The sequence below is a fragment of the Gallus gallus genome, chromosome 34 (genome assembly GCF_016699485.2).
Source record: "Gallus gallus isolate bGalGal1 chromosome 34, bGalGal1.mat.broiler.GRCg7b, whole genome shotgun sequence".
Taxonomy (NCBI): Eukaryota; Metazoa; Chordata; class Aves; order Galliformes; family Phasianidae; genus Gallus; species Gallus gallus.
This window is the reverse complement of record NC_052565.1, coordinates 235,974-248,773: the sequence shown is the minus strand read 5'-3', so window position 1 is coordinate 248,773 and position 12,800 is coordinate 235,974. Positions and strand designations below refer to the sequence as shown.

The following is a 12,800-nucleotide window of genomic DNA, read 5'->3' as shown; positions in this document are numbered from 1 at the left end:
CTCTGCCTCTCTCTCACTTCTCTTTCCCCCTATGTTCTTTTCTTATTGCCTTTCTCAACCGCATTATTTCCTTCCAGGTCGTTTCAGTCAAGTGAAGTAGGCAGCTGGTGTCATGTCTTCGGTATTTCTCTATGGGGGCCGCCCAGGCTGGCAGCTGGGGTTGGGCAATCAGGGCTAGGGGATTCGTGCTAACAGTCTGGAACCTTTTTTTTCTTGTTTTTTTTTTTCTTTCTTTTCTTTCTTTTTTTTTCTTCTTTTTTTTTTCTTTTCTTTTCCTTTCTTCTTTTTTTTTTTTTTCCTTTTCTTCTTCTTTTTTTTTCTTTTTCTATTTTCTGTGTAGGTCTCTTTAGTCAGCCTTATAGCTAATGCCCTGGGCTACTCGGAACTAGGTGCCATAAAGTCCCTTAGGACCCTAAGAGCTTTGAGGCCTTTAAGAGCGTTGTCCCGATTTGAGGGGATGAGGGTAAGATGCCATCAGCAGCTGATCCTTCTGCATGCCCGTGGAGCGGTTTTTTTTACGCATGCTAGAACTGATCAAAACGGGTGGAAAAGAGAATTCCAATCAGAAGTGTGGTGCAGCTGCTGACTCGATCACCTCGACCGTCGATGTCCCCCACCCTGCCCACCGCTGCGCACTCCCCAATTAAGAAAGGGAGAATGCATCCAGCTGCCTCATTACATTAATGACCAGCCCCAACCACGTGCCATTTGTAGACAACGTTAACACTTGGCTGTTCTCATTGAGCCTGGCTTTGACCTCTAGCATCCGAGGGGGCTTCTCAGCTGTAACTCTTCTATCTAGGGAGAATCACCAGGTGCAAAGAAGCAGAATTCGAACCACCCCGGGCTCTCCGCCGCCTCTTGGTGGGGTCGGATGGAAAGAATCTCTGAGGGGCTGCCAAAAAATGCAATGCAGGGGGGTGAGAGGCTCCAGGAAGGGACCAGCGGGGAGCTCGGCTGCTTGCAAAAACGGCCTTGGTTTAATTCCTCTTGTTGCACCTTGTTGTTCTCGGTCCAGTCTGGCGGTGACTGGAAGCCTTGTCTGGTAGTGAAGCTTTTTCCCTTTCCACTCCCTCCCTTGTACCCTGCTTTGACGGTCCCCTGTCCTGTCACCGTGACACAAGCCACGAAGCACAAGCAAAGCATTGAACTTAACAAGCTTTCCTCAAATTGTTAGCCAGGTTTGCAATGATTCGAAATTATTTCAGTGTCTTCTGCTGCTTTCCCACTCATATTGGTATTTTGGTGCCTATATATATATATATATTCCATTTGGGAGTGAAACACTCTTAAGAACATGCAGAAAAAATACATGTAAGTGAAGGGTGTATCATATGGATGGGTTTCCCAGTTGCTCCTAGGTCAATAATTTAGGTCTTTTTTGTTGAATCCCAATTGGCTCACAATGGGAGAGATTATGAGAGTTAAGGTTATATTATGTATATTGAAAGAATAGGGGGAAAAATAAGAAAAAAGGGGAAAGAAATAGCATCTGCACAGTTCTGCAGTTCTTTTTTTTGCGTGGTCTAACTGGAGGAGTCCTTCTGATTTCCTTTGGATTTGCTCTGCTGTAACTGAGTGCAGAGTGCAGCACAAAAGAGGCCACAAACCGATGGGGAACCCCCAAATTCTGCAGGAGGTGATCGAAACAAATGAGAGAATAAATCCAAAGAGAGTTATCTTTTTCCCACTGCATTCTCCCCCTATTTTTTTTGCCTTATCAGGCTGTTAGCTTCATGCTAAGCTTCACAATGCAGTGCCACAACGCAGGATGGCAGTTCCTCCATTGGCACTGAGTGTCCATGTGCCACTTTGTCCCTTCCTCACACCCATTGGGCTCCTCTGTCCCTTTTTGTCCCCATAAGCCAATAATGCTGCCATGCATTTCATCAGGACGGAAGGGTTTCGCCCCCAGCACACTGCTCCAATGAGTTTTATTGCCACGAAAGCATGTGGTGGTTTTTGCACGTGCTGCTGTGGGGGCATAGGAAATAGTGCTAAGCCTGGAGGTATAAAAGTCCCACTGAGAAGCAGTGATTTGTAATACACCACCAGGAAATTCCTCGAGTTGGGGATTTCCATGACAGCAAAACTGATGCAGAGTTCTGACCCCGGGGACCCCATCAGTTACCAAAAACCAAAGGTTTCTTCCTTTCTTTTTGATTTTAAGATGAGTGCTGCTGCACTGTAAAGCCAGAACCATCCTTCAGAGCCAGAGATTGGAAATGCGTTTGCAAAGGAAACGTGCAATGCAGTTCTTTGCTTTTCTCTACTCCGTAGTAATCTGCATTTTAAAGAGTCTGCTCTGCTCTTCAGTTGTTCAGGGAGTCCGAAAGTAGTGCTGTGAAACATGCATGCCTTTTTGTCAGTTGCTGGTGTTCAGTCTGTGCACAAAAGCCATGTTCCTTCACTCAAATCTTCTTCAGTGGTGCATAAATGTCACGCAATAATATGTACTGACATACAAATTTATTTGGGGAGGGCATAGTGCTTTCTTTTGATGCAATGAAGTGGATATCTGAAGCATCTTAGAACAAAGAGGTGCGATGCTGTGCTGTAGCGCATCCCATTTGGACAATGGGAGCAAAGCCTTGTTATCTCTAGGGCCTGGCTCTAGCCTTTGCCTTTTTAACCCTATGTAGACAGGGGATGAAGTCGTGAGGTCATTTGCTAATTGCTGCATTGCTGCTAATTGCCTGGATTGTTGCTTTCTTCAGTTTTCCTCCGTGCTGGAGGGCAGGCAGTCACTGCAGAGCTCATTGCACACACACTGACTGCATCAAGCAAACAGATCTGGTGGGACAGGGTCACATTGCTATGCCAGGAGCAGTGGTATTGCTCTCTGTGTGCCCAAGCTCAGGCAGAGGGGTTAGAACAGTTTAGACTCTGCTCCTCTATTAAAGGAACCTGAATTAGGAGCACATAATAAAAGATTTAATATCCTGCTGCCCTAACTCTATTAAAAGCCTGGGAGCTTCAGTTTGCTCCTGTGGTGGCCAGGGATGCTGAAGGACATGGTGCTCCCAAACGAGGAGAGGTGAAAATTAGGGGATGGTGCCCACTGCCGTCTTTGTGTTCGCTGCCGTTGGAGGGAGGAACATGGCTTCTCTGTCTTCTTGAGCCTGCCTAGCTGCATGCTCAGCTGTCTGCCTGAGACAACACGGTTGGCCTTGCTTAGTCACCCGGAGACCTTGCGAACAGAGCACTTCTGCCTTGGTCCCACTGCCACCGAAGTCGGCGCCGCGTTGGGTGGTGACCTCGGTGGGAGCTGGAAGCGGGCGTCCATGCCATCACAGCCTTGTTTGACAGTGGGGAATGGCTGTAAGGGCCCCCAAGAGCCACCAAATCCATCAGCGAACGCACCCTCAGATGTGCTCTGAGTGGGCTGCAGTCAGGAGCCAATATGAGATCACTGAGCCTGGCTAATTCATGTCCCCATCTCCCTTTGGGCAATTAAAATGATGGGAAAGAGCGATCATTGGCCTAAAGAAGTGACCAATCCAAAACCAAACCCGGAAAATCCAACGCTCTGCCCTGATTTAATTGGAAAATAGAGCTTCAGAGGTGGATTTACAAAGGATTTTTTCACAGCTTGGAGTAAGTTCACTGCCAACTTCTGCGTGGAGTCAATGCCAGCGATCTGTCCGTGGCCTTACCTCCTATTCCCCCCCAAAAAAGTGCTGTATTGATGCTTGCTGTCTCCTGCCTCATGTTTTGTACTGAAACTTTTTCCCACCCCTTCCAACACAGGTGGTTGTCAATGCCTTGGTTGGCGCTATCCCTTCTATTATGAATGTCTTGTTGGTCTGCCTTATCTTCTGGCTGATTTTCAGCATTATGGGGGTTAACCTGTTTGCTGGGAAATATCATTACTGCTTTAATGAAACATCTGAGGAGCGCTTTGAAATAGAGATTGTTAACAACAAGACAGACTGTGAAGCGCTGATGCCGCCCAACTCCACTGAGATCCGATGGAAGAATGTGAAAATCAACTTTGACAACGTTGGGGCAGGATACCTGGCTCTCCTGCAAGTTGTAAGTGCTGCCTTCATCTCCTCCACAGTAGTGGTAAAAACAGACTTTTTCTCTTGTATACTCTGCATTTTGTCTGCTTCCCCCTCTCCATGAAATGGAGCATCCCATGGATTCCACCCAACTTTGGGCTGGGTGTAGAATCCCTGTTTTATTGTTCATCCATTGGCCTGATATGGGTCTCCCAGCACAACAAAGTGATCCCAACTCTACTCTTTAAAGATTGTACCCAATCACCCATGGGCTGATGGTAAACCTGCTCATAAATATTACTTAATATTACTTAAATATTGGTCTTTTCCTTTAATCTATGAGTTATTTATAAAGGGACATTAAGGGTGCCATTGTGACATAGCTGGCACAAGTCAGATTTGTTTGGTTTTATTTCAAGTGATTTTCTGTCTAAGGGCATGTGTGTTTTCTTTGCTAGGCAACATTCAAGGGCTGGATGGACATCATGTATGCAGCAGTAGATTCCAGAAAGGTACAGTGCATGGCCACAAGCACTCTTACCTCCCAGCAGCTCAGACTGCTATTTTGCTTCCTTAAAACCAAGAGCAAAAATGGTAGAGCTGTGTTTATATCGTGTATTTCATTTCGTTATAGTGTGGTTTTTCATTTGCTGGTGTTGCTGTGGTAAGTTAAAAGATGCTGGAGCAAATCCCCGAAAGAGCATTTGTTTGGTTGCTTTATTAAGGGCAGGGAAACTCCTGATTGCCTAAAAATACACTGAAAAAGATCTCATTTTGACTCCATGGGTAAGATGTCTTTGCAATGTCATTTCGTTCTCTTCTCATTTCCCATTCAGCAAGAAGAGCAACCCAAGTACGAGGACAACATCTACATGTACATATATTTTGTTATCTTCATCATCTTTGGCTCCTTTTTCACTCTGAACTTGTTCATCGGTGTCATCATTGACAACTTCAATCAACAAAAGAAAAAGATAAGTGCTGTTCGCTCGTGGAAGCCAACACCCATTTGAGGAACGTTGACTCTCCACACCAGTGGGGTTTTTCTGCATCTTGAGGACGAGGAGCTCCATCCCCAGCACAGTCCCACCCCTCTTAGAGCTGAGAGCTGCAGAACAGCTGTGAACTGAGGCAACCCAAAGCTTTATATAAGAACTCTGCCCAGATGGAGCTTCTCCCTAGCATGAATTTGCATGTGTTTGATTTTTTATTTGCTTTTCCTTGTCTGAAACGTATAGACTTGAAGTAAGATGTCTTCCTTGCCACTGTCATTTTCAGTCTCTCTCTCTGCTTTTCTTCCTTGAAAGTCAAGCTAAGGATTTGCATGTATGGAGCGCTTGCTAAATGACATCAGTTTTAGTAAGAACTGACACTTCTGCTGCCTGTTTAGAGGGGATGAGGAAAGATAGAACACAGTAAAGCTCTATAGGAAAAAATATTCCATTTTCTTTAAGGGAAAATTGGTACATCTTGGGTATTAGTGTAAGTTATTGCTGTCTAAAATAGCTGCCACCAACTTGCCATATGGCAGGTATCCTCATGACTTGCTGCTGTGTTCTTCCTTTCCCTTCTGGTGCTTGAACTGATTGTAACCAGTTTTCCTTTTGCCCCTTTACTTTGGAGGTCAAGATATTTTCATGACAGAAGAACAAAAGAAATACTACAATGCCATGAAAAAACTGGGCTCCAAGAAGCCTCAAAAGCCAATTCCCCGACCTCTGGTGAGTGTGTTAGAAAGGGAAAAAAATGCAGAACAGACTTCTGAAGGAGCTTCAGCTCCAAAAGCATCCTTTGTTCTAACTCATGCTGGACAGCACATCATCATCTTGTCTCCTCCCCTTAGAGTAGGGTCTTGGGCCATATGGTTGCACCAGTCAGAACCTAGGCACGTTTCCCTGCTTTGTGAAAGGCTTTGCATGGTGAGTTCTGTAGGTAATGCCATGGGTAAGTCATCCTGAGGTCACTGCTGCAGGGCAGACCTGGCTGCTTCCTCCAGCTGTGAATGGAATAGTCAGCCTGCCTTTGCTCCCACCGAAGAGCGAGACATGCTGGTAATAGGGCTGCTCATCTGGGATATAAATAATAGCATCTTCCTACCTTTCCCACACACAGATTGATCTGTGGCTAGAGTGTGCCTTGAAAGCTTCAAAGGGTACCGAGAAGCAATGTCCTCATCCCTGTTTCTACCAACAGGAAAGCAATCTGTTGACTGATGGTAGATTTTTGTTCCAACCTGTTTGGCTCACGGCCTCTCTCCTGTTGCACAGAACCGCATTCAGGGAGCTGTCTTTGACTTTGTCACTCAGCAAGCATTCGACATCGTCATCATGATGCTCATCTGCCTCAACATGGTGACCATGATGGTGGAGACGGACACACAGAGCAAGCAGATGGAGGACATCCTCTACTGGATCAACCTGGTGTTCGTCATCTTCTTCACCTGCGAGTGTGTGCTGAAGATGTTCGCCTTGCGGCACTACTACTTCACCATTGGGTGGAACATCTTTGACTTCGTTGTTGTGATTCTGTCCATTGTGGGTAAGTGCAACACCCATTTTTCTTTCTTGGTGTTTGCAGAGAAGGTGCATTCAAAGAGGATGTGTAGGTACCCGGACTTCTGGCTTCTCTTTTCACCCATGGCAGAGTTTGGCAGCTCAAAGGCCCAACTTGCCTGCCTTCCTCCCTCTGTCCTGGCGTTCATTTCCAGTTGTATGGAGTAAAACACTTGACAATTACTCCCCGTATCTTTAAAAGCAGACTTTTTACTCACCTCCTTGGAATGTTATAATGCTTACCAACCACTGAAAATAGCATTGCAGCACTTCCTACATCAGCATGTGATTTGCACTCCTGCTTTCTGTTTGGTTGGATATTGAATCGAGTGGTTTCCTCCAATAAATTTTTCTTTTTAGTGGCTAATCTGTGAGATGCCTGTAACTTCACAAATACAAGTTATACAAACACAACTTAAGGGTCATTTAAGCCTGGCTGACCAAGGCATGCTGACAAAAGCCAATCCTTTTCTTCTCCTTCAGGAATGTTCCTGGCTGAAATCATCGAGAAGTATTTTGTATCCCCCACTCTCTTCCGAGTCATCCGCCTGGCTCGTATTGGACGTATTCTGCGTTTGATCAAAGGAGCCAAAGGGATCCGCACCTTGCTTTTTGCCTTAATGATGTCTTTGCCTGCCTTGTTCAACATCGGCCTCTTGCTGTTCCTGGTCATGTTCATCTTCTCCATCTTCGGCATGTCCAACTTTGCCTACGTCAAGCATGAGGCTGGCATCGATGACATGTTCAACTTTGAGACCTTTGGCAACAGCATGATCTGCTTGTTCCAGATCACGACGTCGGCCGGCTGGGATGGCCTCCTGCTGCCCATCCTAAACCGGCCTCCAGACTGCGACCTGGACAAGGAGCATCCCGGGAGCGGCTTTAAGGGGGACTGCGGGAACCCCTCGGTGGGGATATTTTTCTTTGTGAGCTACATCATCATCTCCTTCCTGATCGTGGTCAACATGTACATCGCCATCATCCTGGAGAACTTCAGCGTGGCGACGGAGGAGAGCGCAGACCCGTTGAGCGAGGACGACTTCGAGACCTTCTACGAGATCTGGGAGAAGTTCGACCCCGACGCCACGCAGTTCATAGAGTACAGCAAGCTGGCGGACTTTGCAGATGCTTTGGAACATCCTCTGCGCGTCCCAAAGCCCAACACCATCGAACTCATCGCCATGGACCTCCCTATGGTAAGTGGAGACAGGATCCACTGTTTAGACATCCTGTTTGCCTTCACCAAACGCGTCCTGGGGGACAGCGGAGAGCTGGATATACTGAGACAACAGATGGAGGAAAGGTTTGTGGCTTCCAACCCTTCCAAAGTGTCTTACGAGCCCATCACCACCACGCTGCGGCGCAAGCAGGAGGAGGTCTCGGCCGTGGTGTTGCAGAGGGCTTACAGGTCGCGGTTGGCGAGGCGGGGGTTCATCAGCCGAAGACCCCTCCCCACCAAAATGGAAAATGGTGGAACGAACAGGGAGAAGAAGGAAGGGACGCCCTCCACTGCGTCGCTGCCGTCCTACGACAGCGTCACCAAACCTGAGAAGGAGAAGCAGCAGCGGGCGGAGGAGGGAAGACGGGAACGGGCGAAAAGGCAAAAAGATGTCAGGGAATCCAAGTGTTGAGACAGAACGCTGGGATTGTACAAATCTAGGAAAAAAAATATATCTATATTTGCAAGCGGAAAAAAAAAAAAGAGATTGTTTACAAACTTGGTGAAATATATCCATACAGAACAGCTGTGGAGACACTTAACCTGAAGATCTTATACCAAACATAGTCTGCTTTCCTGTGTGACAGCGTTGCATCTAAAGCAGTGACCTTCCACCTGTTTAAAGGACCCCTGTGAACAAACATTTAAATCAAAGCAGGGAAAAAAAGAAAAAAAATGGATTTTCTATTGTTCGGGCAGGTGGATACTGCATGTTCCACATCAGTCAATGCAACTTAGGACAAACAAGCAAAATAAAACACACACACACACGCACACACACGCACACACACACACACACACAGAAATAAAACCCGCTGCTGGGATTCATATATTTTCCAAAGCAGCCAAAAAATGGATTTTATTTTCCCATTTTGTTGGTTATTATTGAAAGAAAACCCAGAAGTCACGATGTTAAGGGGTTTGTTCATGCAAAAGTAGATTTGCATTTAGCTAAGCAGCAAAACAAAACAAAACAAAAAAAAAAAAAGGAAAAAAAAAAAGAAAAAAAGAGAGAAAAAAGCGAAAACAAACGAAACAACAAAAAAAGAAACTAACCACCCATTTAGCCCATGCCATTTAATTAATTGTCATAGTTTATTTGATATTTATTATCTGCATTCTACTTTCTACATGGGCTTTACTTGGTTTGGGAGATGGGGTAATCGGGAACCTTCAGCCTGGAACCAGCTCAGGCTGAGCCCCCAAAAATAAAAGTGCTCGTTCAATGCATAGAAACGATTTGCATGATGGCATGCCGTGACCAGGAACCATGCATGAGGAACCATTAAACCACAAGACACTCAATAATCTGTCCACAGCAGTGTGTTAAGCCATAAATTCAAGGCACTCCACTGACTTACCGTACACTGTATTTGGAGATTAACAGTAATTGTGCCCTTCACCGGTACTGACCCGTTCTCAGCAATCTTTCATAGACCTGCCAGTAGGAAACAACAACAACAACAACAAAAAAGAAATGAAACAAGCAGATGAATTCCGTGTGTGTATGTTTGACGACGTGTCTTTCTTTTCCATCCAGCCATCTTTTTGCACACCGAAATAGAACTCAACTCAATGCTGCTCTGGACCCAGTCCAAGGGGAGACGTTAAGAACTGGGAATGGCTTGTTCTACTCTTGTCACTGTAAAACCAAAATCTAGGGCTCGAATACCAGTCAGCACGTTGATTTGTATCCTGCAGTAGTTGTCGTTAGCATTAATTACGATTCTGCCTCCATCCTGCAGCGTAGACACACTTGTTTTGTTTTTTTATTTAGGGGTAAGTGCTGAGGACCATAGAGCATCTGCTGGTAGAGATAGGGGGAGCTGGCAGCACACAGCCCTCCAGTAGGGCTGGGGAAGGGGACATCACTCAGCTGTGCCGTGGTCATTGGGTGGAGGGGATGGCTGGGAGCTCCGAGCCCCTTCTGCTCCTCCATCGGCACTGCGTGTTGGCGCAGCACCGTTTGGTTTTCTTGCTTCCGTAGCCATAGCGATTTTTATTGTGATTATTCTGTTGTTGGTTGGTTGTTCTGGATTTGTCTTTCTTTTTTTCCCGTTTGTTTCAAACAAAAGGCAGCACATGCCCGTGGTCAGTGGGAAAGCACCAGCCCGGGGGTGCAGGGGGAGAGCCGGGCGCCAGGTGCCTTCACCTCCTTCCCATTTCTTCCACTTCCATCGAGTGGCGAACTCGAACGGCCCTGCAGGGTGGGTAGGAATCAGAGCTACCTCTTGCCTAGTCTTCTCGCTGCAGCAGCAACTGATGCCACAGAGGAGAAGTCCCAATGTTTCTTTTTTTCCTAATGACCGCAGCGTCCTCGGCACCCAACCACCGCTCAGTGGAGGTTCATTCTTCAGGGCCAGGATGGGTTTTCTTCCAGGGTAGGAAGGGCGGTGATGGCTGAGGGCCGAACTGAGGGGCCCCCAGAGAGTGGGAGAACCAGGACCTGGCGGTAGCAGGAGGACGGAGGTTGGCATCATCTCATGGCCCATGCAGGGTACCCAGCGCCGTACCCACTGCGATGGCCATGGAGCCATTCTGCCGCCCCAGGAACACGGCGAGGAACCTTTTCTATCCCGTCAGCTCTTTGCCCCAGTTGCTCCTAGGATACGATGTATAATAAAACAGAGAAAACATACATATGTACAGGCTACATTGTAAACAGCACAAGAAAAAAAAAATAGCTGAAAAGTGTGGTTGAACTTTTTAAGAGAATATTATAAATACTGTAATATATCATTTTATTTTATCAGCATGCCTTTTTGTAAATACAAAGAACTACAAAAATAATAGAATGGCTTCTGGCTTATGCCATTGTCCATGTTTATTTTTATTTTTTTAATATCTTTCTGTTTTCCTTAGACTTTAGATAGCCAGTAAATGTCCCCCAAAGAAAACAAAAACAAAAACAAAAACCCTACACCCCCCAAAAAATAGATTTAAACAACAAAAAAAGCTTTATTGCAAATGGTCTTTGCAACAGCAAAAGTATATATTTTTGGGTTCCAATGTGCAATAAGTCGACCACTTCTATGCAAGATTTGGCTAAACTTCATAATTGTTCTTAAGCTGGGCTATTGACTCGCAGGTGAAGCTTGGTGCGATTAGCGATCATGCTGGCAATCCCATTCAGCTACTCAATTCCTTCTAAAGGAAATCCCTTCAAACTCTGTATATATATTTATTTTTTTAAAGCATTAGATCCGTACTAAACATGAGAGGTCAGTGGTGGCGTTAGTTGGTGGCAAAGGAACAGGAACAAAGGGTTTCTTCCACTGTCCTTTGGCTGAACAGAAGGTTTTGGGTTTTTGGTGCATTCTCAACCTGTTCATTTCCTGCTCGGGGCAAACAGTGCTGTCAGCCACTGCAGCCAATGGATCTGCGTTTCTGGACATCTTCACTGGGTGAAGCCAAGGACAGAGGGGAAGCTTTGGTCCAAAAGCATGAAGGATGTCGGTGTCTGAAGTCAAAGGCGTACACGGGGTTTATATTCCAGATTCAGGGTTATGGGAACAAAGCTGAGGGTGTTGTTGTCAATGGAAAGGACGTAGCCAAAAAGCCAAGACTACAGCAAGTAGCTCTCTTCCCTCCCTCCGTGTCCAAGTCCTCCCTTTTTGGTTCATTTGTTACTGTGTAAAAGAGCAGAGGGGAAGGGCAAAAAGGAAATACCAATTTAAGCTGCTTATTCACTTTTCCTGTTCACCTTTTTTTAAAAATATAGAAGCCAATGTTGAACAACAACAAGAAAAAGAGAAAATAAAACCATGATGTTAGAGGCCACACCCGAGTTTGGATTATTTAATTTTCCGCCGCAAAAAAAATAAAATAAAAATTGTTAAAGCTGTAAAAGATCAATAGTGAAGATTAGTGTATTAGAAATTGCATGGTGGCTCATAATGATCTTACCCAACATGATTAAGGATTACGTTACTATAAGCCAAAAGACAATAAAATAAATGTTACCCTTTTCACTGTAAAAGGTCGGGTTGTCTCAGTGTCCGAGTTATTTGCCTGCTTGTCCTCTCCATCCTTCCTCCAAGGTCTTGTTTGGTTTGGTTCGATGTTAACGCGATGACTACAGTGAGATGTTGGGGTTACATAGGTCTCTCATCTCCTGATGGGAGTTCTGTCCTATGCCACACTGGGGACGTCCCTGGGGATGGGCTCGGTGGTCACGGGGCATCATGTGCCCATGTCCCCAGCACTCTTTGCCCTTGGCTGTGCAGCATTGGTGTGGCTGGACAGCTCCAGAGCAAGAGAAACCCAACCAGGGATGGTGCCCACCACCCTTCCATTGGGCACTTCCTACAGGACCACCTCTTTGCTCCCTGCTCACTTGTGGAGCTCAGATCCCACATTTGGTAACAAAGGGACAGCGAGGACTGAAGCCACGCATGGCACAGGGCCATAGGATCATAGAATTCCCCCAAGGTTCTGCTGCATGGCGTTGCTGCTTGGCCCCAGAGGGGGATGAAGCTTAAGATGCACACAAGCTCTGTGCTTTGCTTCTCCAGGGGTTAGGATCTAACCTGGAGTTGTTGCAAGGCAAAGGGCCGAGGGAGCACCGTGTAATAATCAGTTCTCCTAGTGGAGTTTTGGTCCAAATTATTCATCAGATAGAAATGTTGAATATTTGTAGGTCTCTGGTTAAAGTTGGTGCCTTCACTCTGCTCCCCGCTTCGTCTCCCCCTATCACCTCCAAGTTTTATTCTCTGCTGTTTTACATGAAGAAAGGAGGAGGAGGATGGAACTGGCTGGGGTGGGAGGGAGGAGGAATGCCTCCGGGGAGAGCAGTGGGACGGGCGCTCCGTGTCTGAACATTGAGTTCCTTTGTACTGTACATCTTTTTACTTTGGAATTTGCAATAAAGAGCTCTGTCCATCTGATTTTAACTCCTTCTGCTGGGTGCCCTGTCGTTATGTTCCCCTCACGTTAACAGAGAGCATTCAGCCAAAAGCAATGCACGAATTCACCCTGCTGTCCGGGCAGCTCTGGGAATGGGGAGACACAAACTCCTCATTCTGC

General features: G+C 46.1%; 1 protein-coding gene across 6 annotated transcripts in view; it reads left to right on the top strand.

Moving 5' to 3' along the window:
• Positions 1-11,754, top strand: part of SCN8A (sodium voltage-gated channel alpha subunit 8) — a 51,822-nt gene extending 40,068 nt beyond the window's left edge. For all 6 annotated transcript variants that reach the window (XM_040654817.2, XM_003643112.6, XM_424477.7 and 3 more), the window contains 7 exons: positions 341-463; positions 3,751-4,035; positions 4,463-4,516; positions 4,841-4,978; positions 5,621-5,725; positions 6,272-6,542; positions 7,040-11,754. In XM_040654817.2, coding sequence (XP_040510751.1) covers positions 341-463; positions 3,751-4,035; positions 4,463-4,516; positions 4,841-4,978; positions 5,621-5,725; positions 6,272-6,542; positions 7,040-8,187 — 2,124 coding nt within the window. In that variant the 3' untranslated portion in view covers positions 8,188-11,754. The remainder of the gene's footprint in view (positions 1-340; positions 464-3,750; positions 4,036-4,462; positions 4,517-4,840; positions 4,979-5,620; positions 5,726-6,271; positions 6,543-7,039) is intronic.
• The last annotated feature ends 1,046 nt before the right edge of the window (positions 11,755-12,800 follow it).